The sequence below is a fragment of the Melanerpes formicivorus genome, unplaced genomic scaffold, assembly GCF_026170545.1.
Source record: "Melanerpes formicivorus ecotype bairdi unplaced genomic scaffold, bMelFor1.0.p_v2 SCAF_10, whole genome shotgun sequence".
Lineage (NCBI taxonomy): Eukaryota > Metazoa > Chordata > Aves > Piciformes > Picidae > Melanerpes > Melanerpes formicivorus.
The window spans coordinates 17,340,778-17,368,731 of record NW_027142362.1 but is presented as its reverse complement, the minus strand read 5'-3'; the positions used below and the strand labels follow the sequence as shown (position 1 = coordinate 17,368,731).

Genomic DNA, 27,954 nt, shown 5'->3' with positions numbered 1-27,954 from the left:
GGCTGGGCCGGGCCGGCGGGCGGGACCGCCCCTCTGACGGGAGCCGCGGCCCGCCTTCCGCCGGCACAGTCACCGTCATGGCGAGGGAGCGGGATCTCTGCTTCTACCGGCAGCTACCCAAAGTGGTGAGCGGCGGCGGGCGGGCCCCTGCGCCCCGGCGGTTGCGGGCCAGGCGCGGGCCCTGGCTGCGGCGGGCGGGTGCGGGGCCTCGCGAAGCCAGCGGGCTCGGGCGGGGCGGAGAGTTGAGGGGCTGGCAGCGCGGTAGCACTCCGCGCGGGCGGACAGACAGCCCCACAGACAGCTGCTGTTCCTCAGCTCTTGTGGAACGTGCGCTTTTTCTAAGGGCCTTCAGCCCACTTCAGAACGCGGCGGGGGCTTTGCCTGCTCAGCTTCTCGCAGGTCTTAGTGCCTAATCTTCTTTCAGTTAAATCAGTGAGCGTGATCTTTATTTCTTGCCCTGTTTTTCGCCGCGGTCCCCCCAGAGAAGACTGTCTCAGATAACTCTTTTCGCCCGTGTCTAGACGGGTGTGCCTCACTTCGGCGTATCTGTGGTGCTGGTGGCTCGCGTTGTCGCCGCCTTATCAGTGCGGCCCTTCGGGGTTCGCACGGCAGACAGCGCGTCCCAGCCGAGAGCTTGCGCTGCAGAGGCACAGGTGTCCAGTCCAAGCCACGTCACATTGCAGCACCCTCGTATTCTTGTGCCCCTTTTCAGTAAAATGGTTTTCAAGGTTTCTATTCAATGTCTGACTGAGTTCTGTGAGGTATTTAATTAGTAAGACTGAGAAATTGGATGGAGTAGTTATAGTATGCATCTGGTTTGATTTCCAGCAGTGGTAAGGTCCTGTTGTGTAGTTGGAGTTGTGCACCTTTACAGTTCAAGGTCATCCGACTCCTTTTTCTTTACTTGTGAACTTAGTACTTTGAAACAGAAAGCTGCAACAAGACAAAACAAATCTTGATGGAGTTACAATTTCAACTTGTTACCCCATCACAGGTTTGAAGAACTATTTCTCTGTTTTTCATTTTCCCAGTGAGAAAGATGTGTTCCTGGGGGATGAGGGGATAGCTAAAATGGAGATGCTTTGCAGATACATTTTGAATGAGTTCAGAAGGCATTTGGGTTCCATGTGTCAGGAGTCAAGAGATCAAAGAGAGCAAAGGTGAAGTGAGGAGTGTAGCTGAAGATCATGGATTTGAAGCCCAAAGTGAGATTGTCAGGAGGAAGTCAGGCAGAAAGCAGTGTTGGACAAAGGAGAGCAATTATACTAGCTGCTGTGAATGGGTACAGGTACCATCTTCCCAGATCTCTGGTGTGAGTTAAAGCTTCAAAATATCACAGTATCACCAAGGTTGGAAGAGACCTCAAAGATCATCAAGTCCAACCTGTCACCACAGACCTCATGACTAGACCATTGCACCAAGTGCCACGTCCAGTCTCCTCTTGAACACTTCCAGGGACGGTGACTCCACACCTCCCTGGGCAGCCCATTCCAATGACGAATTACTCTCTTGGTGAAGAACTTTCTCCTCACCTCGAGCCTAAACTTCCCCTGGTGCAGCTTGAGACTGTGTCCCCTTGTTCTGGTGCTGGTTGCTTGGGAGAAGAGACCAACCCCTTCCTGGCTACAACCACCCTTCAGGTAGTTGTAGAGGGCAATGAGTTCACCCCTGAGCCTCCTCTTCTCCAGGCTAAACAATCCCAGCTCCCTCACCTCTCCTCATAGGGCTTGTGTTCAAAGCCTCTCCACAGCCTGGTTGCCCTTCTCTGGACACGTTCAAGTGTCTTGATGTCCTTCTTAAACTGAGGGGCCCAGAACTGGACACAGTACTCAAGGTGCGGCCTCACCAATGCAGAGTACAGGGGCACAATGACTTCCCTGGTCCTGCTGGCCACACTATTCCTAATGCAGGCCAGGATGCCATTGGCCTTCTTGGCCACCTGGGCACACTGCTGGCTACAACAAAAAAGAATATGCAGATGTTCCTGTTTGTGAAAAAGGAACATGTTTAACTTTCAGTGGATGGGGAAGGAGTTCTTAAATCTTTAGTATACCTTTCCTAGTACTCAGGCAGCTGTTCTCCTCACCCTGAATTGCACTACTCTAACAGTAAGTTGGAGAGCCAGGTGTGCTCCCTCTGAGAACAGTGCTAACAACAGCCCAGCAGGTAAGAACTAATAATAGGACAGTCTCGGTTGAAATGGATTATGCCAAAGCATGAGGAAATACCTATTAGCCAAGTGCAGAGATAACTTATTTTATCTTCAAACTCAGAGTGAAACAAGGATACAAGAATAGGAATTCAAAGAAGATGTAGAAGGCATTCTTTTCACTCAGTGCAAATCCATAGGATTTTTTTTTTCTCCAGGAACTTCATGCTCATTTGAATGGCTGTATTAGTACTGCCACAATGAAGAAACTTATGGCCCAGAAGCCATACCTTCAGATCCAGAATGGAATGACTATGATCGACAAAGGAAAGAAACGAACCTTAGAGGAGTGAGTATACACCTGTTTGTGTGTGGTGAACATTTCCTGAGTTCATTTAATTGAGTGCAAAATAGAGAAACGTGTGGCCTTCAACACTGACTGCAGAAAATACATATTTGGGTTTTACTTAGTCTGTTAGATGTTTTGCTATTTGTATCTGTAGAATACCTTCTTAAATGTTTGCAAACTAAATGGAAATCTCATGTTGATTAATTCCTGTTTGATGGAAAATTTTCACTTGTAACATATGTTCATCAGAGAAAATTGGATTACATAGTTTTCTTCTTAAGAAATGTCATGTTTCACTTTGTGCTTAAAAAAGCTTTGTGGTAACAGTAATAATTTCTGTTGCAAATGCACTGTTAGTATCTAAATTCAGAAACTGCTGTTCAGATGGACTGGTTAGTTGAACATCATGAGTTTCATGTTTTCAAAGTGCAGGGGGTTTATTACTGAATGCTCATTTTATTGTTCAACATTTGTCCAACTGATTTTTTTAACTCTTTATTTTAGATGTTTTCAGATGTTTCAAATTATCTATCAGATTACCACGAGGACTGAAGACATTTTACTGGTAAGTTAATTAAAAGTTCACTTAAAACAAGACAGCAGTACATACAGGCAACATTAGCTGGATTAAGAGCATTAACAATGCTGACAAAGTCATTGTTGAATAACAATGTCAACAAAGGTCTCTTCAATTGGAGGTCAGAGTTATTGGAGGAGGTCAGAGTTATTGTTGTAAAACACATTAATTTAAAAACACAGCAATTTATGTAACTTTTACATTTAATTTTTGTGAAAGCAATAATCTTTCAGTGTGTTGGCCATTATCACCACTCAGACATTTGGACTGATAATATCTTAAGAGTGTTGTGTCTGCTCATTATTGCCAAAGCTTTGATTTACTCCTGGTCCATAAGTACCAAAACTACAGAACTAGGCTTGCCCATTGTTCAGGAGAACTGTAAAGGAGAACTGTTGTGTGATCAGAACAGGGAGCAGAAAGTGGTGTAGTGCCCTCTTCTTTTCTCCTGTAAAGGGTCTTTTAGGCAGCCTGTTAAACAGGCTTGCACAAAAGGTGCAGCAGGTGTGAAAGGGGTTATGACTGCATCATACAAAGAGTATTCCTTTTCAGACAAGGAAATTCTGATCCTGTCTCTTCAGTATCACTGAGGAAACTAAAGGTCCCCTTTATGGGGTACTATTTCCAGAGATGGAGAGCACTAAAAATGTAGAGAGCCTGGAAATTTTGAGTGTTTCACGCCAGAAAATAGCTGGGTCTTTCAGTTGTAAGGAAAAATATAACCAATTATAAGCATTACTGTTATGATGCTGAATGTGCTCATTCTTAATCAGATAACTAAGGATGTTATTAAAGAATTTGCTGATGATGGTGTCAAGTATCTGGAACTGAGGAGCACTCCTAGAGAGGAAAAATCCACAGGTACGCTCTGCTTTGTGTTTGTAAGTCTGATATCCTATGAAACTTAGTTAATTTATGTTAGTAACAACTAAAGTCAGGTCAATAAACATAAGCTTTAAATATTTAATAATCAAAAAACGTGCTACTTTAGGGTTAGATTTTTGAGGACAAAAATGTGTTGGTTATAACTCTGCTGCCTGAGAATTTGGATGGTTCACTTCAGCATGACATCTGAGTCTGATAATGTTTTTAGTATCTGATAGATTTTGTTATTTTGTTTTGTTTTCTTTTAGATGTGACTTTTAGTAAAAACATATAAGAGAAGTCCTGTTGCTACTCTCTGGTTCACACTAGGTTATTTTCTTTCTTTGAGGTACTTAGGAGAACGTTTAATTCAAATGTATGCTGTATTTATAAACAGAATTAGAATTATACAGATTAGAAGGCTGTGAACTAAAATTGAAGGTGCAGATTGAAACTTAGCAATGTAGAGAGCTTGGTCTGCAACACAGTACAATTCAAATATGCTTATTCCAATCGTGTACATTTGTTTGTAGGAATGACCAGAAGGATGTATGTCGAAACTGTACTTGAGGGTATAAAGCAGTGCAAAGAGGAAGGCTTGGATATAGATGTAAGGTAAATAAAGCATATGGAGTATCTCTTGTTTCAAAGATTTGTGTAGTCTGATGCTTGGTTGTGGTTTGCAGAGAGGTTTACAAACTGTCAGCACAGGAAAGAAAATTCTCTGCAACATTTTCAGGAAAAGCAGTGCTTTTGATGGAAATTGCATTGAAGACTCCTTTTGCACAGCCTAAAATCATTGCAAAGGTTTTGCTTAATTAGCTGTACAAGCAACCTGCTGTAAATGTAGACGTAACCAGCACTGACATTTTAGAAGATGTCATTGGTTGCTTGGAGGTAGTCTTCTTGCCTGTCTTTTGTACTTTAGTAGCAACCCTTGATCAATTTATTTGTGGAAGCTGAAGAATTCTCATTTTTCATAGGGGCAGCTTGGAGGGGTGGCTTGCCTGCTATGGCAAGCAGCAAATGAGCAGTGTGTTGTTCTCTGCCCCTCCGTCTCCCCATGGCTATTGAATTTCACTGGCTGATGCATTTATCTAGTTTATGTCCCTCTGCACTTTGGTATCCTTGTTCCTTGAATGATTTCCTACACAAATACTCTCTATATTCAGCCATGAAATATGTGAAGTGCCTTTTTTGTTGGTATCAGGTTTATTGGTCTCCTGACACTACAGCTTGTATTTAACCAAGTATGTACATTTCTGTCCTAGATTGTTAATAGCAATCAATAGAAGAAGTGGCCCAACAGTTGCTAAGCAGACTGTTAAACTTGCTGAAGAGTTCCTTCATTCCGCTGATGGGGTTGTAGTAGGACTTGACCTCAGTGGAGATCCTACTGTAAGTTTTTGCTTTACTTTGGTCTGTTCTTGGAAAAAGATATAAAATGTTTTGTAACAGCAAGTGGTCCATATCATACTTAATTCTTACAAGTGTTTGTCTGATGTTTGTTGCTGCTTTGCTTGTAACCTTGACACCAGGTTAATTCCTATGGCTGTGAGAGGCTAAAAAAGAATGAATAGGTTCATATATGGCACTGAGAAAAAGAGCCACTGAAATGTAATGTTGATCTGGGAAGTGTCTGTTAACTACATTGTTCCTGTTAGGTTGACTGGCTTGAGGCAAGTAAAATAATACTGCAAGTGAATGTTACTTGAAATTTTGTTTAAGTGCACCAAATGTCTATTGCCTATTAAGAAAGTAGAAATGTTTGAGGATATCTGTGGAGCTGAAATGAAATAGCTCTAGGTGATAGTTGTAGAGAGGCTATCAAAATCGAGACAATTGGCTCGTTGGTGCTGGCCATCGTCTGCGCTACTGACGCTGGAACAGTTCATCTAAACTGTGCCCATATAGCAGAATATTATGTGACTTGCAGCATTCAAAATTGAAGTAATGTGAAAAGAAAAATAATTGAATGTAACTATTTAAATGAAGCATTACTGGTGGACTTCCCTATCACTGTAATAGGAGTTTTGTAAACCAAGCTGGTGTTGTGTTTCTGTCTTCAAGGCAGGACATGGTCGAGATTTTTTGGAACCACTTTCAGAGGCAAAAAAAGCAGGTCTGAAGCTGGCATTGCATCTTTCAGAGGTAACAGTTTTCTTTGTTTTGGTCCTTCTCTGTAATTTCCATTTTATAAAAAGCTTGGTAGAAACTAAAATGAAGTCCTCTGCATTCTGAACATCCCAGGCCAAAGTAGCAATGGTTTGGGGCATTTTGACAAGAGAATTAAAACCAAGGAGAAATCTTCAACAAACTGTTCTGAATCAGGACTGTCAAATTACTGTACTGTATCTCTTGGGGGTTTAGATGTGAATTTGAGAAGTAGTACTATTCCAAGAGAGTATCTTATCAGAAATCATGTGTAGTACGATTGCATGTTTTCATGAGTAGTTCTGTCAGCTCTGCATGTATCACTGGACAAGTTGGGCTTCTCCATACAATCTGCTGAAGTTTACTCTGACAAGGCTGATGAATACTGAAAATATTTATTTGGGAAATGTAGCCTGACATCCGATGTCACAGGTCTATTTATACTTGTCTCTATTTGATTATGGAGATTTTTGCAGGGTATTCCTGCATGCTTTTCTGAAAACTTACTGTTTAATGTCTCAGTGGTCTTCTGGGTGTGTTTAATTTTTTTGTTTACTTTGGTTTGGCTTCTTACAGTTTGAATTCTTCATGCACCGTTTTTTTTCTCTCTCAGTAAAACAGTCCTTAAAGGTCTTTGTGACAGGGTGGTTTTGAAACTGAAGTATTGTGGTGAGAGGCCGGTGTGAGGCCTCCGACTGAAAGTACTTCAGAACTGCACATAGTTACTATTTGTTACTTGTTTTCACGAACCAATATAGGATTATAGCGTTTCCAGTTTGTAATTTCAAGTTGAGAGTCAGTTTCATGGATTACTGTTTTGTTTACAGGTTAGTAATGCAGCTATTCAGGCTCACTAACACTTTCTTTTGGATAAGCTGTGAAAATAGAACTTGAAGCCTGTTGTAATTATTCAATGTGCTGCTTTATGCTGCCTTGACAGAATGTGAAATGTGTCCTCTCTAGATTCCAAATCAAGAAGAGGAGACCAGAATTCTCCTGGGCCTGCCTCCTGACAGAATTGGTCATGGAACATTTCTTAACTCTGCCACAGCAGGCTCAGAAGAGTTAGTGTCACTTGTTCGACAGAATCACATACCTCTTGGTAAGAAAAAAACCGTTAAGTTTATCTGGTGATCTCTGAATTTTAAGGTATCATGCCCACTCCTGATCTGGTAACTCGGATTTGTCTTTGGGCAGAGGTGACTAGAAGAGGGTGGCAGTGTATGGGAGAGAATGGCCTGTAAAGGTTTGCTGGTAATGCTCTTGTGTTTTTGACAGATTTGTGGCAGCAGACAACAAATGATGTCTCAGATGGGAACAACACTAAATCATAATTTCTAATTACTGTGCAAAATTGTGTGATGTTTCTGTATCTGCTTTGTAACTCCCTAAATTTTATACCCAGCCAGTAGTTAAGAAGAAATGGGTTGTCCAGGGAGGTGGTTGAGGCCCCGTCCCTCGAGGTGTTTAAGACCAGTCTGGATGAGGCTCTGTCCAGCCTGATCTAGTGTGGGGTGTCCCTGCCCATGGCAGGGGGGTTGGAACTAGATGATCCTTGTGGTCCCTTCCAACCCTGAATGATACTATGATACCATGAAATTGATTAAACTTTACTCAGAAGACATTACCAAATATTTGAAGCATGGAAAATCAAGTAAACAACAGTATCTGATTTTAATTTTAATTCAGGAACAGAAATAAATCAATTAATATGTCAGAAACATGTCTTTTGTTCTGACACATATCCTTGGTCCCTCTTTATTTTTCCTTAGAGCTTTGCATGACGTCAAACATCAAAACTCAGACAGTGCCTTCTTGTGACAAACACCATTTTGGCTACTGGTACAACATTGGCCACCCTGCAGTGCTTTGTGTGAGTTTTTTGATTTTGGTCATATGTTTAGACAAAGAGGCAAACGAGTGTGAAATGAGAGAAGTGTTGTCTCCTTTTATGGATCCAGGCTGACTTACTAACAATTTCTGACCTTGGAGCAAGTCATGTGCTTGTGGGAAAACATAATACTCTGTTTGAGAAGTGCTTTTAATACAAATAGGAATTTTTAGTGTTTCTTTTGGGTTTATTGTAAAGCCAGACCTTTGTTCTGTGAAGATCAGAGGATCAGCTATACATGCATTAAGCTTAACTGCATGCAGACAGATTTGTTGTAAACATACTGTTCCAGTGCTTGCAGGTGAGCTTGTGCTTCCCTGTGTATTTATTGTGTTGGAGGAGAGAGGGCTTGAGTTCTCTTCACAGCTAATTAAGGTCCTTAAATGTTGAAGTGCCAAGTACTTTTGCTGGCTTTAGCAGGATTTAACATCAACCTGTTGCTTTCACTCTTATAAATTGCAGCATTATCCAAGTGTGTCTATAGACCAGTATTGTGCTTATTATTGAAATAAGCCTCAATCCTCTATTGTATAAAGTATTATTGAGTTTGGACCCTATTAAGTGAAAACTAATTCACCATTAGAGATGATTTCTGATCTTTTAAATTGTGAAAAACCTAGATGATCAGGTCACGTAAGAAAGCAGGTTACCCATAAAAGCCTGAGAATGCAAGAGTAGTAGGAGATAACTACAGTGTCTTAACAGGATATAGTTAGCACTGTTCTCTCTGGGGACACAAGGACTCTGAGTTGCAGATAATCTTATTAACCCTCAAATAATCCTAACTTGCTCCTTCTAGATGAATAATCTTTAGGTGGCTTTCAATCATGTTTCTGATAGTAGCCCAGTACTTCAGTCATCATCAAGAAATCACTTTATTGACACCAAATGCAGAGGGTGAGACAGTTTCTTCCCTGAAGATGCAGGAATAGAGAGTGTGCTTTAGTTCCCAGGTCTGAGGAAAGGCAAAAGTGGAATGAAGATACCCGCACACACTGACATAGCTTGCATGTATGCAGCATTTGATAGCCATCTTCCTAGCAATTTTTATAGGCATTCCTATTTTCTTGATAAATCGTGCCATCACTTTTAAGTTTTCTTGTATGTTTGAACAATTTATTAAATTTGAGTGAAAACAGGACAAAAAAGTCTGAAATAATTACCCACAGATGAAAGAGTAAAATGCGAAGTAGCAAGATAAAACCGATTTGCAGAAGAAACCGTTTTCAATGCAGAGCAACTAATGTCAACTTTCTCTTTTCTTTCCATTTAACTCCAGACTGATGATAAAGGCGTCTTTGCAACAGATCTATCACAAGAATATGAGCTGGTTGCAAAAACATTTAATCTGACCAGATCACAGATGTGGGATCTTTCCTATGAATCAATCAACTATATCTTTGCTTCAAGTGTAGTAAAATCGCAGCTAAGGCAACAGTGGAATAAACTGAAGCCAGCTTTGTTTGATTAATCAAACTCCTCCTAAACAGCTTGGATCTATTAGCTTAGTTAATAATCTTTTTTTACTGAAGTCCCAGGCTTTTTTCAGACTTCAGGTTTATAAATCTGGCTCATAAACTGTGCCTGTGCAAAATGAAAACAAGAGGAGTGCGTCCTTTCTTAGTGGGGACAGAAGTAAATGTTCCTTCATAGTTGAGGATTCTCAACCAGTGACTAAAGTTCCAGATGTGTCACCACATCATTTCTCTCCAGTTGATACAATATTCTTAAGAAATCCTTAGTTTAAGTATGTCACAGTACTACAAACGCTTGAGAGCCAGGAGAAAAGAAAGGCACAGCACAGCTGGGAGCATTACACCAAGCAGTTCATATGGGTGGTGTGCATAGGTGGCTTTTGTATTTTTTTCAACAGAAGTTTTGAGCAATTGATTGAATGTGAGGACAGAAACAAACTCAGGGAGAATGAAGTATCTGACCCAAGAGAACTAAATATTGTTTGTTTTTATTGGTGTAAATGCATGACTGAAGGCCACTGTAAATTACGTGGCATATATGGTGATGCTTAATAATGCATTGAGCACCATTAGTGTTTAGACAAAGTTAAGAATCTCAAATGCCTTAGCAAACTGTGAGCTACCTGGGGGAATGGTCTAATTCTAAAAATGCTTTTTAGAATTGCTGTTTGTTTCTTGTAAAAGAGCAATAAAAATTGCTTCAGCCTCCATGTTTCCGGAACTCTGCTTCAGGTTTGAGTGTGTGAGAGAGATCTACAGAAGAGAAGCACCTGTAACCTGCTGCAAGATGTGAGTGTGGTCCCTGTAACAGACTTGCTGACTGCTGGCAGCACCACCTCTGCCCTGACAGCAGATAGGGTGCCTTGATTCAGGCAGTGACAGGGTTCCTTCTGCCTGTCACCCTGCATGCACGTGTACATTTTGGTGTCTCAATATTGAAGCTGATGTATGAACATTGATGTGTGTGTATACATAGAAAAGTATGTAAGTATATAGGTACATACACATGCAACAGCATCTAAAACTAGGTAATCCTAGCTAGTGCAGGAAGTAACCAGAGAGAAGGTATTTCAGATCTAGAATGTTTTTACATTAATGAAACAAGAAAACATTCTGCCATCTACAAGGAATACCAAATATGAATACAATAATACAAAAGCTGTTTATGACTTCAGTGTTGGTGTTTTAAAGTACAATCAGCATAAAATAGTTGTTCTGGCTCCAGAGTGGCAAACCAAATTGAAAAGAGGAGGTGAAAAAAGGGTTTTTGGGGGAAGGATAGCAAAGGAAGCTTGAGAAGGGTAGATTTAGACTGGAGATTAGGAAGAAATTCTTTACAGTAAGGCTGAAGAGACACTCGAACAGCTTGACCAGGGAGGCTGTGGAACACCTCCATGGAGGTGTTCAAGCATAGGCTGGATGAGGTCTTGAGCAACCCAGTCTAGTGGAAGGTGTCCCTGCCAGTGCCAGGGGAGTTGGGACTAAATGATCTTTGAGGTCCCTTCCATCCCAAACCATTCTATGGATCTATGAAATGGTTAAGTTTCTGTGGCTACCTGAGGTTTCCACAGAATGTTTTCTAAGCAGAAAACATGCCTTTTGGAGATGTGGGGAAATTAGGTAAAGCAGAACTGTGGTTTCATGTATTTTTATCTGAACTCAGCATAAGGCCTCATGCTGACTTTTATTTATAAACACTAAAGTGCTTTCCAGATAGTTTCATTGATCACTTTGTTGTTTGATTGTTGCATTGTCACTTGCTGCCTGGCCAGGTTTCTTACTGAAGAGCTTTCTACAGACAGACTGAGCAGCTCTGGGATGTTGCAGTTAGGTATTTCTGTCTCTGGGTAAGTGGGCCTGTACTCCAGGGAGATGGCATTCTCTTGTAAAAGTTTTATAATCTTTTTACATCTTACACTCTTCTAATAGCTTTCCAACAACACAGAATTTGGTTTATTAGCAAAGAAAACCTGTTGACTTCCTGTTTATTTACTAAGGGCTCATCCTTGGTGTTACTGTCAAGTGTAATACTTTCTAAAGTAAAGTAAGTTTCAGAATTTAGCGTCTGATGAGATTTTTAATTTCAAAGTGTTAGCATTATACAGAAGGAAGTTTGATTTTTAAGGTTTAAGTGTTGAATGTAAACACATACAGATGTGTTCGTTCTGAGAGCACAGCAAATGCTGCTGTTTTCAACTTCCATTTTTCCCTGCAAGCATACTACCTTAGAGATTGTTAGCATTATGAACTATTACATTTAGTTCTCAGTATTTTCATTTAACTGACTCCTCTGCATCTTCAGTGCCTTGAAACAGTTGTAGCACTGCTCTCAGAGTACACGACGAGGCGTGGATGCCTTACAGATGCCAAGTTCCCAGGTTATTAATGAAACAAGTGCTCTGGATACATAGTGAAACACTGCTGTTACATGGCAGCCAGAGTTATGGAATCACTCCTCTGAAGATTGTTACTTAGCTGTCCCTTAAAGATACTTGCACATGCACTGCTGTTTTAAAAACCTCCCACTTTGTGTTTAACAGTATTTATGGTATCTTGTCTGGTAATGGAAGTCAGGAAGCAACTTGGAAGATTCCCCTTCTGTGAGGTAAAACAACCAGGAATATATTTGGGTGGCTAAAGAATGATATACAGAACTGGGGGGGTTCTGTGTATTGATTTCTGTCACTGCAGTTATTTCACTGCAGTTTGTGTTATGCTTAGAGTGGAAATGGAAGTTGGAAAGGATGTAAGGAAGTTTTGGAATGAAGAATCATCATCTGATTAGAACTTTATCATGCAGAGTTCCCAAGTTGTCTGTTAGAAGCTGACAATGTTCTTATTATTGCTGGGCTATTCTTCAGAAGTACAACTTTTATATGTAAAACTGCAAGGGTTCCTTCTTTGGCTTAAGGTAAAAATTACAGTTAATTTTATGTTAAACCCTTCTCACTGAACCTCTTTGTTAGATTCAGAGTTAACAGTGAAATAACCATTGTTTATAGTATTGTATAATGCAATGATCTGTCATGAGGCAGAGGACTATTTTTCCCCTGAATGCAGTGGAAATTTTGGCTATTTCTAGAATATAATTTGCGTAAGATAAGGTTTAAGTAGCTATTCAGATGCAGCTCAACTTATTATTTAAGTAAATAAAATAGATCTAGTCTGAGGTAATATTTCTGTTTATTTCACTCTGATAATATGAGCCAACACTTACAGAACAGTCTCCAGTGCTCAGAGTCTATTCGCATCAGACGGAAGCACACACTTTGGTCCTACCAAGCAATATTGTCTTTGGAGGTGTGTGCAAGCGGAGAGCAACTGCTCACTGTAGCATAAGTTTTCTCAGAGTTCATTTTGAGACAAACACAGTCTCCAAAACCTCCATTCCTCATGATGAGGCTGGTAACATGCCATAGCTTATCAAAATGCAGCCCCCAAACTCTCAGTATTTTCACGCTGCTCTTCAGGATCGTAGCTTTGAAAATAAGGTAGCTATATGAATTATTTATATACCTGTTTCTATAGTTAGGCATTTCAAAGTAATATATTTTAGAAAATAATGGTGCAGTTAAGGGTACTGCATGACCTAAGTGCCTAAGATGATGAAGAGACTGGTGCACCTCTCATAGGAAGGGCCTAGAGAGCCAGAGCTGTTTAAACTGGAGAAGGCTCAGGGTGGTGAAGCTCATCAATATTTTTAAATATGGGAAGGAGTAGAGAGGATGGAGCCAGGCTTTTCTCATCAATACCAGATAACAGGAAAAGGGGCACAAACTGAAACCAGGAAATTCAACTTGAATGTAAGGAAACACCTTTTACTGTGCAGGTGCTTGAACATGGAAACACACTGCCCAGACAGACGGGGGAGTCTCTGTCCTTGCAAATGTTTTAAAACACCAAGTGATCTACTCTAGTGAATCTTGGCTGAGCAACAGAGGTGGGCTGGACAATCTCCAGAGATGCCTTCCAACCTCAACTGGTCTGTGATTTTGTAAAGGGAATATACAAATGGTTTATACATGAATACAAAATCTTTACAAATAAAATACTGACGTAACTTGGTTGCTCCAGTGACGATTTTTCACCAGACTTGAAGAAAAACAGTTGACTGACTTGAGAGATCTCTTTCTACAGAATGATTTATTCATTTTTCACAGCCTTCCTCCTTTCACATCCACTGTGGAATCCTTTGGTGCCATCAGGACCTTTAGGCAGCCGCAGCACCCCTACAGGTAGACCATCTGCATTTTGTATTTTCCGAGACAACATGGGGCTACTGACAGGACTCCTCTCTTGTGTTACAGTCTGAGCTTTTCTTCTCTGTACCCAGGGGCTGCCAGAAGGAGTGATGCTGCTGTCTGAGGAATAATCTGTACGTTTCCTTTGAATTTCAGGGCTTGTGCTTAGGTTAAGCGTGCTGTCTTCAGCCAGCGGAGACTTTTTGGTTGCTTTTCTTAGTGAAGATGGACTGTTCCAAGGACTTGATCTGGGTGACACATTGGGACTTAGATGGTTGTTTGGGTGAATGATGGGGCTCAAATTACTCATAGTATGCGTTGCAGTACTTTTGCGCCCTGACAGTGGTGATGTAGGATTACTCTCTGGGTCAGAGGAGCTGTTTGCTGAAGATTCATCACCTACAAACTGAAGTTCCTCAACTCTCTTATTAAGGGATCGAGCCTTCTTAAGACTCTTGCTGCTGTCTTCATCGCGGTTATTATCTTTGGGAACTTTTTTCTTTGGAGGTTTCATGCCTATTAGAACAACTTTCATGTCTGTCTCTTTCTGTTTGGCACACATGAAGTCATGAGCACGTACAGCAGCATCTACTTCTTCAAATTCTATAATTGCACATTCCTGAGTTCCCAGTTGGGTGTACCGATTGCTGACCCTCCTGATATCAGGTGGTAGATCCCTACCAGGCTTGAGAATACGAACTGATGAAATTACACCAAAACTTACAAAGGCTTTGAGGAGATGCTCCATTATCCTTTCTTGCATGCATCCATTTTCTGGTTGTTTAAGAGCTTGGAGCTCTGAAATCATGTGGATATCATACACCAGTAACATCTTGGTAGGGAGATTTTCACTTGGAAACACTGGAACTGGAGTATTTCTTCTAACTTTTCTGTTATCATCATTGAGCTCAAGAGTGTCTGAGTACTTCAGTGCATAGGCTGTGGTTCTCCAGTCACGGGTAAGGTGTTTCACCTTGAAGACAGACACAGGTTAATCAGCACAATTCATCAAACTCATTACAGAAAGTCTAAGGCAGATGCAGGCTCCAGTCTATAAACAGAAACCTGGACTGAAGTTTCATGGAGCAGGCTTCAGTGAAAGAGTAAACAGCTTTCCAGATATAATGGGCATCAGTGAGCTTGTGTCCTGTTCAAGCTACTGAAAATAGGAACTGATACTACATCTCAGAACAAAAACTGTTACTTTTTTTCAAAGCTTGCTCAAGTGACATTCAATCATTCCATATCTAGGCCTGAACCATGACCTAAATGCACCTTTTGTGGGTTTCATTTTGTTACGCTTGCAAAAAAAGTAGTTGTGCCAAGTTTAGAACTTCATTTTATTGAACTGATTTTTATCCCCTCAAAAGTATCTGTTCAAAATTACCCCAAATTTCTCTGTTTCCAAGAACTGTTTATTATCAGTGTGATCTGTGAGCTTCACCACCCTGAGCCTTCTCCAGGTTAAACAGCTCCGGCTCTCTAGGCCCTTCCTCTGAGAGATGCACCGCTCTCTTCATCATTTTAGGCACTTAGGTCATCAGTGTGATCTGTGATCCAGCTTGATACCCCCTCAAAAGTATCTGTTCAAAATTACCCCAAATTTCTCTGTTTCCAAGGACTGTTTATTATCAGTGTGATCTGTCTGAGTCGGTCTGAGGAAACAGGGAGTACCTTAAATTTGAGACTGAATAGCTCTGCAACTTGCTCAGACTTAGAATCTTGACAGTGTTTGTAATGTGATTTTAGAAGTCAGTTACATACCCACATGTACATAGGAGTTCCTAACATTAAAAACCAACCAAACAAAATCCAAAAAGACTGAAACTTGTCTCACTTGTAAGTGATTTCAGTTACCAGATACTTTCTACTACTCTTAATTTTTGGATCTCCATACCTTTGCAAAGGTCAGATTCACCACCCCTTCTCAGAGACAGGCAAGTAACTTTACCAGCATTACTGAGCTGGTCATAAGCAGCTGATCTAGATGTGAATCTTATCTAGTGTCCCAATTACTATGCCTTACTCACAGAATGATAATTTAAAAGCTTAGTTGCTCAAACGCTTGTGATTTCCCTAGCCAATCATGAGTAAGTTCAGCAACTAAACACATCAAAACTGAATAGACCTCTGAGAGGGGCAGATAAAGAGGAACTCTCTAAAACCACCTCCACAAAATAAGTTATTTTCATCTTATCTCTCCTACTGTTTTTAGATTCATCATGCTTCAGACACTAAGTCTTAAAAAGTTAGCTTACCTTCTTAAAAGAAGTGAGGAGTTTGACACTGACATAGCCCATCTTGTTTCTTCTCACATGCTTTAGAAGGAAGGCATCTTTCTCAAGGTTCTCATCTGAGAAGTAATACTCAATCTGTGCTACTAACTTCTGGATAAGGTCATTTTCTGGTGGTTTCCAGTTCTGGTCAGAGTCATCATCATTTTCCCCACCACTGGAAAACAGTTAAATCATTTTATTAAACAGGTCTTCATTTTACAGAGTGGATTCAAAATGAAAAGGCATAACTGTTAATGCTGATTCCTGTGTTACACATGGGCCTGGAATCAGTATCACCGATCATCTGAGGCAGGAGGGCAGCTCAGAGGATGAAGTCTTCCAGGCACCACCATTCATGAACAAATTCCAAAAGCTAATCTCTGTGTTGAGCAATGAGACATACACAGTAACATCTTAAACTCTCTGCCACTCAAATCCTACCCCAAAACATGAAATGCAGGTGCACAGGCACAATGATCCTTCATTGGTTTATTTTTCAAGGGAGGCTATTGAATGGTTAGGTTAAACATACATGTGCTTCATGTGCATACCAGTGAAGGGCTGCTCCAGCTTGATGCAACCATGAATCCTCAAACCTTGTCACTGCATGAATGCAGGAGCCAGTATCCAGGGAGTAAAAAAGATTGACAGGACTACTGCACTTTTTACAGGTCATTTCCACAGTGACAGAGTTAACTTAAGTAGCAGTTTACCAAGGGGCTTATACTGCATGTACATCTCAGATTAAGGACTTGTGTGCAGTAGCAGCTGGGCAGGGAGCAGCTCTACGGCACACATACACGGATTGCTAGGAAGTCCTTCTCATTTCCTCTCTCCTCCTGCCATGATATTGTCTAGGTATCTGTGCAAAACGGAGCACTAGTACTGCTATCCCAAGAAAAGATACTGCAGCCAGGGATCTGAGAGAAAATTCTTGCCAGATACAATTACAGCAACGCATTTGTTGCTGAAATACAAACAACTATTTAAACTGTTACCTAACACTGAGGCTAGAGTTCCTCTAGAGACTACAGCAGTAGACGTTGCTGTGAGAACTCTAATGCACAGGTCTGTATTAAGCTAGTAGTTTTTTTAAAGCTATTAGCAGTTAAGTTTTGCTGTGGCACCATCATGAAAGTTTCTGTTTAAAAATGAAGTCATTCACTCAACTACCTAGACCCTATGTATTCTCTCTCCCATGTACTTCAGCAACATCAAAGGAGGAACCACACATTTTCCAGAAATGATCTTAAATGGCTTTTGCAGAGCTTGTGAACATAAAAAAGAGAGCAGGCATCACACTAGAGTCCTCCGAGGGCACCTGGCAGGGAGGATGTAGGCTATTGAATCACCACGCCTAGGGATAGTTTTGTCCCAGAGTCAAACTGGAGACTGACCTTAATGCTGACTGACATGCTGGCGGTGCCTGGGCACAGGTAGAAGCAATGCCTAGGCAGGTACTTGCTGTACACCTGAAGACACCAATTAGATCAGTGGGCTCTGCATGGGGAACGCTGTCCCAGGTGTGACAAGCTACAGAAGTTCCCTGGGAGCTGGCTTTTCGAAGTTCACGATTTATTTACTTATTATGATTCCTCTGTTCGTGGGGCAATACATCAGATATGTGTGGATACTCAAGCACATGACCCCAGAAGGCTCCCTGTTAAAAATCTCCCTAGCCACTACCTGGGGTACACTTCAAAGAATGACAACAGGGAGAGTGAGAAAAGGATTTTAAGTTATTTGACAATGCCAGAAGTAGAGGGTAATAGGAGAAGTTATGAATTAGAGGAGTAAAAACCAGTTCATGGCCAGCTGTGGGTCCTAGCTTTGGAAGGAAAAATCCAAGTTAAGTTCTTATTTTTCCCTCGTGATGTTCCCTCACTGCATTACTTCTCATTTTCCATACACTACCAATTCAGAACTAGTTTGAGTACAAAAACCTAGAACACTAGCATTTTTACATGCCCACACTCTGCTTAGAAAAACTCACCTTCAATTCAGGATGGAGATACCGATTTTATTGGAGGATTTGTTAGTACAGGCATTTGCAGGTATTTGGAGGGTTCAGATGGAAAGAAAATTAAGCATCATGCTTGGGGGAAAAATAAAAAATGAACTGCTTGTTTGTGAAGGTCACTTAAATCCTTGTAATGTTAGCACTCTTGAGTCAGAGAGAAACAGGTCTCACTTCACCTCTCAAAATTAACTACTGGTCACAGTCTGAACTATACATCACTTCTATATTTAGTAGACAATTCAACTTCTACAAAATCTTCAGAGCTTTTAAAACAGCCCTCACACAGTACTTTAAGGAAGTGCCACCTACAGCAAGTGCAGACATTTGTAACTTGCCCCCAATTAATTCATAGTAACAGTCAACTGGTAGTATCTCTAGGGTATTATCTCTACTACAAAAGCAGCTGATAAATCAATGTCAGTCCACAGTGACCAAAAAAGTAAGTCTAGTCATTATGCACAGCGTACTTAGCTCTTTCTTCAGAGCTCTGTGATGGATATACTTGTCAGAATAGCCAGGGCAGACTGAAAAACAACCTTTTTAACATGATGACTCATCTGGCTCTTAGTCACACAAGAAACTAAACACATCTGCATAGAGAACAGATTTTGGGGTTTAAATAGCAAAATACATAAACAAGATATTAAATTGTCTGGACAGAGTCTTAACCTGACAAATTCTTTGTGAGACTCAGCAAAAACAAGGCATCACATCAATAAGCACTATGTGGCAATATAATTTACAGCAGTAACTCGATGTTCTAACAGTACAATCGCTTAATAGCAGTGCAAGTCTGTTTACAAAAGCTACTGGATACAGTACCGGGTGCCTACTAATGGGATGTGTGCCTACAGCAATCACCAAATTTCAGTTTCTGTTATAACACGTATTTTAGACTGACATCATAAAAAATTTCACCTCAAATGCTCAGATTCTTCTTGTATCTGTCTGCAACCAAAATAAACTTACATTGAGCAACACTAGCTTTACCTTTACTCACAGGAGAGCCACCTGTTTATTATAAACAGTTTGAAGGCTTTCCTGAAGCACCTGGCAGATAAATGGCTAAGGACTGAATGTCACAAATGCACAGAGATTTCCTGAAGAATTGTAGTGTCTTCACCACGAGGAAATGGGTTTCATTTCTGTTATAAAACCTAGAAATTGAGAAAAAAGAATCTAAATTGGCTGCCAGATTAGCTGGAGAGTGAAATGGCTCATTCCCAGCAGCTTTAGACTACCATGGATATTTTCAAAATCGCTGGGTAAGTAACTCCCTATCAGATGTTGCATTCCCAAAATAAATCCTTAGCAAAGGATACATGTATATGGCAAAAGTATGTGTGAACTCCACTCACCTACTTCTGATGTAGAGTCTCTATAGTTCTCTCCATGGCAATACCTCTGACCCTCCCTGGATCAAGAAGAGGCCATTTACAAAAAGGCAACCTCCACAAGAACTGAACATACATCAGCACTGTCAGCAAAGATTTCTGAAGACAGCACCTACTGTAGAGGATTAAATAAGCAGCATTTCAGACTTAGCTATTATGTGTTACAAAGCTTGAAAAAATAACCATCCTTGGCTCTAGTTTAGGGCTAGAAGTGCTTACACAAGTAACAGTCTTGAAGAAAGCAAACAAAAAATTAGTCTGAACTTAAGAAATCAGGAATTGGAATGCAACACCGTGGTATGTGGTACACCTCTGATTTATAAAATAACACCAGTCCCATGAGACTGTAGCAAGGCTAAAGAGACAGTTCAAACATTTTGCTTATGTCTAGCTATAGTGGCTTCCTGTTACTGTGGCACAGAACTGACAACTTCAGCAGCTGCAGAAAATTCCCCCTCCCAAACTATCCCTCTGTGCTTTAAAATAATACTCTGCAGTTAATTGAGTCAGAGCTAGCGCATGAAGTTAGAGAATCGATTAGGAACAATTGGTCTTTGAAGAGAATACTAAATTTCATGCTACCGTACCTTGACCTAACTGCATCTGTAGCTTGAGTGAAGAACACAAGATGAACTGCAACTAGTGACCTTTGTGTCTCTGCGGTTTTCTAGCACAAAAATCCTGGATGGGCCTTTTACGGGGCATAGATGCTGGTAAACAGCATCAGTAGTAATTCCTGCGATTTGTCATTAAGTACAGGGAGCACTCTGGTATGATCAAACAGTGAAGTGTAGAGCTGATTACGAAGTTGTAGCTCATGCAGTTAAACCGGCCTTGTTTTCATGTCTGGTCAACTTGTGTGCAAAGCCACAGAGCAGGTCTGATTGTCAGTGCCTTAATTTTACTGAAGAAACTGAACAGAAAAAAAACCTCCAACAATTCACACCAACCAGGACTCCTTCAAGCCCTGCTTGTAAAATCCAGGGGGCACATCGAGGTATCACTGCCTGGCGCTTCTCACCGTGGGGAAGGCACGTCCCGCTCTGCACCTACGGTGGGGCTGCGGGGCCGGGGCTCTGGCCCTTCTCGCGGGGGGCTGCGCAGCCCGGGCGGAGCGCGGGCGGCCGCGGGCAGCTCCCCGCCCGGCGGCTGTTTCCCTGCTTGGAGCGCTTCCCGCGTCTCCCACCCCTCCCGCCGGCGTTGCATCAGCCGCGGCCGCACCGTTACGTGGGTGTCCGCGGCGGCCCCGCAGGCAGAGGCGAGCGGGAGCCGAAGAAGCCCCTTCCTACGCTGCCGCAGCCCGGGCCGCGCTCCGGCGTGCTCACCTGGAGCGCCCGCACCGCCCCGAGTCCTCCTCGCTGCAGCTGCCACCGCCCAGCGCTACTGGGCAGGGCGCTCCACCGTCCTCCTCCTCCTCGTCCTCCTGGACGGCCACTCGGATCTCCACGGGGCCGCCGACCGCAGCACCGGGCACCGCCGCTTCGGGGTTCCCAGGGGTGGCCGTCTGCGGTTGGGCCATGGCGCTACGAGCAGAAGAGCCGTGCCGCCGGCCGGGCACAATCCGCCGCCACAGCAGTGATGACCGGACAGCAGAGACGTCCGGAGCTGCGGCAGCTGCCTCCCGCCGCCCCTCTCTTCCTCCCCCGCTGAGGCGGCGGCGCGAGGCGGGCGGTGCTCCCAGCTCCACTCCCCCAGGCGCGGCTCGGCACGCAGCGAGGGGATCTGTCCCTCCTCCAACGCTGCTGACCCCGGCGCGGGGCCCGCCGGGACTGTGTAGGCGAGTCGCCTGGCTAAAGCTGCAGTCTCCATGCCCCCTGAATTGCGATGGCGTTTATTTCAACAACGAACAACTGGTTCCTCGCCGAAGAGCAGCGCCCCAGAGGCACATCCCCTGCAGAGCCTCAGGGCTAAGCTGCTATGTCCCGACTGCAGTGTCGCCTTTTAAGACATTCTAAAATGTCATATTTGGGTTTGTGGCGCTTTAAATGCCGAAGGTGAGATTTGAAAAGAAGAAAACCCAGTGAACAAGGACATGATTCAACTGATGTTTTTGTAGAGCACTCCTCTGTATAACTGCATGGCACTTAAAGGTATTCCCAGGCAAGAACATAGCAAATTTTGAGGCCTCTTTTCTGAAATATACATCCAGTTACATTGAACTTTAAAGTTGCATCATATTTCAGTGGACTGTTTCAGCTACTAAAGTGGAATTAACATCCATGTTTTCAGAATTTGGATCTAGAGCATTTCAATTTATTGTGTAAATAATTATGCTTCAGCTCAGGAAGATCTTTCAGTACAATCTGAATCCAGACTGCTAAATCCAGGCTGGATCTTTAAGTCACCACTTGATTTGTGGCATGCTTGGTGTTGTTTGTACAAATCACCTGAACTGTACTCCACAGTACTGCTTCCATGTTTTCTTCTTAAGAAATTTGGATGGACAAAAACACTGCATGCAGGGGCCAGTTCTTCTCATAACTGTGACACAGTCTTTGAGTCAGCTTTGCTGGCATGAGCACACAACAGAACTACTTCTCTGCCTCAAGGGGTTGGCTTATTTTTAACATGCCTTAAGCAATGAAATATTTTGTTTATGAAATATGTTTATGTGCATTGCTAACCAAACCTCTGCTTCTCTGCTAATGGAAGGAACAGTAGCTTGGGTAAAGGCATAACTTTTATATTGAATTCTGTGGGAACAGAAATACGAACACAAAATAGACATTCTAGGAGAGCAGGGATTGTGGGTATTCAGATTTGTGGAAGTTGTTTGTCTCCCTGGGTGGGACCAGCGTTAGGACCACTATGAGGAAGAACTATTCTGTCCTACAGCTAACCTGTGTGATGTTTGGGGGTGACAGTTCAGTTTACCTGATGACTCCTACTGAAGTTAAGTGAACTTGATTTTATAGGGAAGAAGACCACATCTGTTATTTAGCTTTACCAGTGGTCACTGCAAAGAGTTGACCTTTGTTCTTGTCAATGTCTAGGTCATTATTGTGGAGAATCCTATTATCATTATAATGTAGTCTGCTACAAACACGTTCATAATGTTGAGTGATCTTGTAAGTGAAGACTGATGTAATTAAAACAGGATGCAGGAACAGTGACAAAAACATGGCTAAAACGCAAAGAATAAATTTGTTCTTTTTACCTCACAGACTGGGGAACCTCTGGAGCAGCACCTGGGTGGAGGCCTGTGCATGGGGATGCAGGCACTGGCTGAGCTTGGTCCTTGCTAGAGAGCATAAAAGCTTCTGAACGTGCTGCTCTCTCGTGTCTACCAAGGATTGTTGCAGTTTCCCTCTGTGCTTACAGGTTTCCCACAGCAGGGCTGGAAATCTCAAGCATGTTTGACAAGTCCTTCACAGACAAGTGCTATCTGAACCCAGATGTCTATCACACAAAACTACACAACAGTTAGTGTGATATATCTGTTTTTCAGCACTCAAGCTGCAAGTCACGTGAGTGTGTTTCCATCCTCTCCACCAATCTTCCCTTTCCCACACAAACACTGTTAGTAGATCTCCACTGAAACTAACAGGCTAATATTTCTTTATTTTTATGTTAATTTTAAATAGAACATAGAACACAGAATAGAACATAAAATTAATAAGGTTGGAAAAGACCTCAAGTGTCATCAAGTCCAACCTGTCACTCAAGACCTCCTGGCTACTATATCATGGCACCAAGTGCCAAGTCCAATCCCCTCCTGAATACCTCCAGGGATGGGGACTCCACTACCTCCCCAGGCAGCACATTCACAGTATCACCAAGGTTGGAATAGAGGAGTGTTCTATAATGCATAACTGCAAGCAGAGATTAAGCAGTATTTGTAACCATGGAACAACTTAAAACTAAATGAATAATATGGATGTCCCTTAGAAGAGAACTTATATCTCATCTGAGCTTCTGATACCCAGTTAGGACTGTACCACCAAGAAACTCAACTGTTAAAGACTCTCACAGATTCCTTATGGTACATACATTGTTGGCACAGTATTGTCTACACACCATAAAGAACCCCACACCCATATTTTATATTTCTCACAAAGTAAGCCATAATTACATTATTTTGCTGTCAGCCTTTCATCAAATAGTAACTAAAATGACTAAAACTAAACCGTGAAGAACTCACAGCCTGTCCAGCCAGCCACACTGGTGCTTTTCTGGGCGAGTTCTTAGTGTGTGTTTGAAAGCATCCACAGCCCATCTCTAGGGATTATGGGCTCCAGGAGCTGCTTGACCTGCCACAGCAAGAGCTGACACAAGATTAAGACACCATGCAGCCCACAGCGCCTCTCGGCACACCACGGCTATCCCTGACAAGATTAGCACAATTTGTGACCAGTATGTGCCACCAAGGCACGGTGTTCAGGTAGAGCAGGGACCTGGAAGGTACGCGCAGTTTCTTGCCTGTTCAGGGGCTTTCATACAGTCACTTGCCTTTAAAATTCAGAAAATCGCTATCGCACGAGTGTCCTTTTTAACACTGGGGACGGACAGCCGGGCCCCGTTCCGCACCTCCCTGAACCTTTTCCCCCGGCACCTACCTGAGGCCGCGTCGCCCTGCAGCAGGTGCAAGGCACGGCTGCCGGAGCAGGCACTGGGGACATCACCGCACAGCTTCCCGCCACTCGGCATCACTCAGGCGGGAGTGCCGGGAGCGGGCCGGAAGCGGCGGTTGCCCCGGTAACGGCGGAGCGATTTCCGACAGGGGCGGTGGCCGGCGCCGAGGTGCGAGGTGTTTTGAGACCCTGAGGGAGTGGGTATACATGGTGCCCAGCAAGTGCCGGCCCGGTAGGGGCCCCCGGGCAGCGCCCGGCTCGGTAGGTGTTGCCGCGGGGAGAGGAGAATGGCAGCCGCCTCTTTCCAGCCGTGGGGGTGTGGGGAGAGCACCCGTGTTTTCTCGACGCTCCCGGGTTGGAGCGTCCCGCTGTGCCCCCCCCCCCCATCTCGGAAGAGCGGGCGCCACGCCGCTCCGTGAGGCTGTGTGGGAGCGGCCGGGCCGGGCCGGGGCTGAGGGCGCGAGGGAGGGCGGGCCTCGCGCGGGTCGGGGCCTCGCAGCTGGCGGCGTGCCCTGGGGGTAGCCTGTGACAAACGCGGCTGAGGAGACCTCGGTGTCGTCTGGCGGGACTGGCCTGAGGGGTCTGCCCTGACGCTGTTGCTGTTCTTCCTGTCACTCGCTGGGAAGCGGGGTATGAGCCGTCTGGTCCAGTATTTCTGTTAAGCGTTTCGATTGTTTGGTAGGTCGGTGCTACGCTGTGTCATTTAAATCCATTTGCCTTTATTAAAAAGAAAAAAAAAAAAGCTAACTTTTAAATGTGAATGTTATTTTTCCCCTTCGTAATAAGGATAACGCCATGAAAGCACACTTTCTGTGCATTTTTAAAACAAAATCAGGGGGTTTTAAACTGTTTATAGTATTTCTTAGTGCTCTGGCATATTATTTTTAGTAATTTTGCAGAATAGTTCCTTTCTTTACAAATTTTGCTGTTGAGCACACCTTTATTTAAAGGGGGAAAAAAAAAAAGTTATATTCAACTTTTTATATTGATATGCTCTTTCTAGAAATATAATACTCCATTTCCTCTTTCCTACTTGCAGGTTAATAATTGTGGTCTTCAGCTGGTTATCCAGACCTCATCACTAACAGAAAAAAGCAAACCAGTAATTATTATCTTTTCTTTATTAGTGATGGTAATTAATATGGTTGTATGGTACAGCCAAATGTCTATGCTTTCAGATAGGAATTACCTTTTCGGTAGCAGTATGTTGACTTTTAAATATGATTTCTGATATATCTGATAGTATTTTGGCAATTTATCCTGTTAAAGTTCTATAAAGTAAAAGTATGGAGATGCTATAGTCTGCCATAAATCTAATACATTTATGTATGTGGGTTTTTTTTAATGCTTCCAGCTGTACCTCTCTTCCTCCTATAATCATAGTGCACCTTACAGGGCGAGGGCTTTTTCCTTTAATGTAGTCAACTGCAGATGAATGTGCTGGTGACTTCTCTATTTTTGATTCCAACGATGAAACTTTTCAGTCAGAGTATCTTCATAGAATGAAAACTCTGTTTATTGAACTTTTTTTTTTTTTTAATTATTATTTTTTTAAAGCTTTTGCAGAGTTTCTGAGAGTTGTAGTTGTTACTAAGGTTGTGTTTGTCTGTGTGAAAAGGTTATTTACATTTGAAAACTTTTAACCCTCATCTTAAATATTGTGTTACAGTTTGAATTCAGGATAAATAAAGAACAGTCATCTTTCCACAATAGACTTCTGCAGCATGATCTGGAAAGAAACTATTCAGGAAGGCAAGGTGATATTCAATAGGGTTTGGCATATTAATATTTTCTATTTGTTTTTATTAACTGAACAGTAAAGAAAGACTGTACTACCACTTGAATGTATAATAGTAACATCTTTTCCTAATTGGCTCTAGAATCTCAATATAAGTACTGCTGCACCACATCCTGAAACTGCTGTCCTTCTACTGTCTAGTGCAGATGGCTCTGTGGATCACTTTTTGCCCCTCGTTCTGTCTGTGGAAGAACTTCTACCTGCAAAATCACAATCTGTCAAGTGCCCTATTAAACGTTTCCTCAGAAGCCACAGAATTATCAGTTGTAACATTTTATTAGATGTTTAACTTTTTAGTTTGTTTAGATGAAATTAGTTTCTACTTAAGGACTCTTAAGTTTCTGTGTTGTGCCTGTGTGCTGCTGTCTTTGAAAAGCAAGATATTTGTCATATCACTACTAATTGTAGTGAAGGCTGGAACAGCCTTGAAACATAACACTGCCGCACTGCTGCTGCTTGCTTCTCATACAAAAGCAGTGATTAGTTAGGACAGATGAGTTCATATGTCAATTCTTTAGTCATTCTGGTGAAAAATAAAGACTGACAGCTGTTCAGAATGGGTTGATTTTTAGGGCTAGTATGCAATTTATTATAGAGTAAGTTTAAGTCTGAAATTTGCTTTTGTTCCCCCCAAACAGGAGACCAAAGAGTATTGAGTCCTTTGGTGCGTAATAAGCAGCTATATCTTCCTGTACCATCCAGTCTGACAGAACTTTCAGCTTTGGATTTGAAGCAGAATACAGGTTCTTTATCAGGATTTGGTGAGTCTTCTATTCAGACATCTACAAAACCCAGGTCTCAACAAAGCAGCCACAGTGTTAGGTCACATGCCTCAGGTAACAGTGAAAACTTCTCTTGTTAGACTTTCGCAGCAATGTTAAGTGTTTTTTTGGTGTTTTTCTCTTTTGTCTCAGAGGTTTGGGAGTTTTTTCCACTTTGAAGGATACATAGAGAACGTTAGTAGTTATGCTACTTTGTTAGAGTAGCTCTGAAAAGATCCAAACAAAACAACAGATTATTTTACTTGAGTAGCTATCTCTTTTAATGGCGTCGTTTAGACAGCAATTAACTCATTATCTGTAGAAACAGAACAATTTGTCTCTGTTTATAGAGCTACTAATGTTTTTCCTGTCAACATTTGATAAATGTGAAGGAATTTGAGCCTATAGTCTTGTGGTAGCACACATGCACAATGATTTTATGGTTGGACTCAATGAACTTAAAGGTCTTTTCCAACCTAAATGATTCTATGATCTATTTTTGACCAATACTTTCCAGTGGATTGTTTTCCAAATAAGCCAAAGCTTGCTGAATTAATTTGTTGTTTGGTTTTGAAGGTATTTTTAGTCATCCTTATATTAACAAAATGGGTAAAGTTGGATAGCTTTGTAAATGTTTTAAAGGGCTGCTTATTTCTTGATAATGGAGTGAAATGTAACACCAATGATTAGTAGTTATCACATGTATTTACCTTTAGTGAACCACCATTTGTTTGTAGCTTAGTGGGACTCTTTCAATATTTTGGAGCTTTGGTCTCTACTTCTATCAACATCTACTTGATTTGTGTCTTTAAGTTAGGTTTTATCTTCTTTAAATTCAGATAGAGCAATTGTGGAACAATTATACAACCTAACCTTAAAACATCACTGAGTAATTCTAATCAAAACAAAAGCATCTACAAAAATACCTGCTTACAAAAATTCTTGTTAAGAAGCTCTCAGAAATTAAACAAATCAATGTTCTTTGGAAAGAGGATGTAGAGGGATGTAGTTGTAAACAAAAAATGGCAGGGGAAAAAAAGATAAAGTGGAGGCAAAATTCACTTTCTTGTGCAGTGTCACTCTTTTCTATTAAGAAAAAAGATCCTGGTTTTATTATTTGTAGTTAATGAAATTACCTTACCAACAAGTAGTTCATACATTCTCTGTATGATTTTCTGATAGGTAACACAAATTTTGGGAGCAGTTCATCAATAACATTTCCTGTATTGCAACGTTCTGCTGAAGAAAAAATACTGAACTCTGACAGACTTACCCTGGAAAGGTGAGCAGAGGACAGAGCACATGCACTGTAGCTTGTGACTCTTGTGTGTGATGGTCTAAAGTGATGAGTGTCCTGCTAATGCCTGTGGCCAATGGTATGAGTGGTGGGATTTGCTTTTGTTGGGTTTTGTGTGTGTTGTGGTTTTGAGAGAA

The 27,954-nt window shown here is 42.0% G+C and overlaps 3 protein-coding genes across 6 annotated transcripts in view; 2 read left to right on the top strand and 1 right to left on the bottom strand.

The window, feature by feature from the left end:
- Window positions 1–52: 52 nt before the first annotated feature.
- Window positions 53–10,169, top strand: MAPDA (N6-Methyl-AMP deaminase). Its single transcript, XM_068143964.1, has 10 exons — window positions 53–125; window positions 2,368–2,498; window positions 3,003–3,063; window positions 3,849–3,936; window positions 4,473–4,554; window positions 5,211–5,337; window positions 6,010–6,090; window positions 7,057–7,195; window positions 7,866–7,966; window positions 9,264–10,169. Exons 1-10 carry the CDS (start codon window positions 78–80, stop codon window positions 9,453–9,455), a joined length of 1,050 nt encoding a protein of 349 aa, XP_068000065.1. The 5' UTR covers window positions 53–77; the 3' UTR covers window positions 9,456–10,169.
- Window positions 10,170–10,175: 6 nt separating this feature from the next.
- On the bottom strand, window positions 10,176–21,049 carry LARP6 (La ribonucleoprotein 6, translational regulator). Its single transcript, XM_068143963.1, has 3 exons — window positions 20,716–21,049; window positions 15,959–16,151; window positions 10,176–14,673 (listed from the first exon to the last, which is right to left on the bottom strand). Exons 1-3 carry the CDS (start codon window positions 20,907–20,909, stop codon window positions 13,603–13,605), a joined length of 1,458 nt encoding a protein of 485 aa, XP_068000064.1. The 5' UTR covers window positions 20,910–21,049; the 3' UTR covers window positions 10,176–13,602.
- Window positions 21,050–24,104: 3,055 nt separating this feature from the next.
- Window positions 24,105–27,954, top strand: part of LRRC49 (leucine rich repeat containing 49) — a 47,932-nt gene continuing 44,082 nt past the window's right edge. For all 4 annotated transcript variants that reach the window (XM_068143961.1, XM_068143960.1, XM_068143959.1 and 1 more), the window contains exons 1-5: window positions 24,105–24,222; window positions 25,001–25,063; window positions 25,631–25,718; window positions 26,398–26,520; window positions 27,703–27,802. In XM_068143961.1, the coding sequence (XP_068000062.1) occupies window positions 24,169–24,222; window positions 25,001–25,063; window positions 25,631–25,718; window positions 26,398–26,520; window positions 27,703–27,802 (428 nt within the window). In that variant the 5' untranslated portion in view covers window positions 24,105–24,168. The remainder of the gene's footprint in view (window positions 24,223–25,000; window positions 25,064–25,630; window positions 25,719–26,397; window positions 26,521–27,702; window positions 27,803–27,954) is intronic.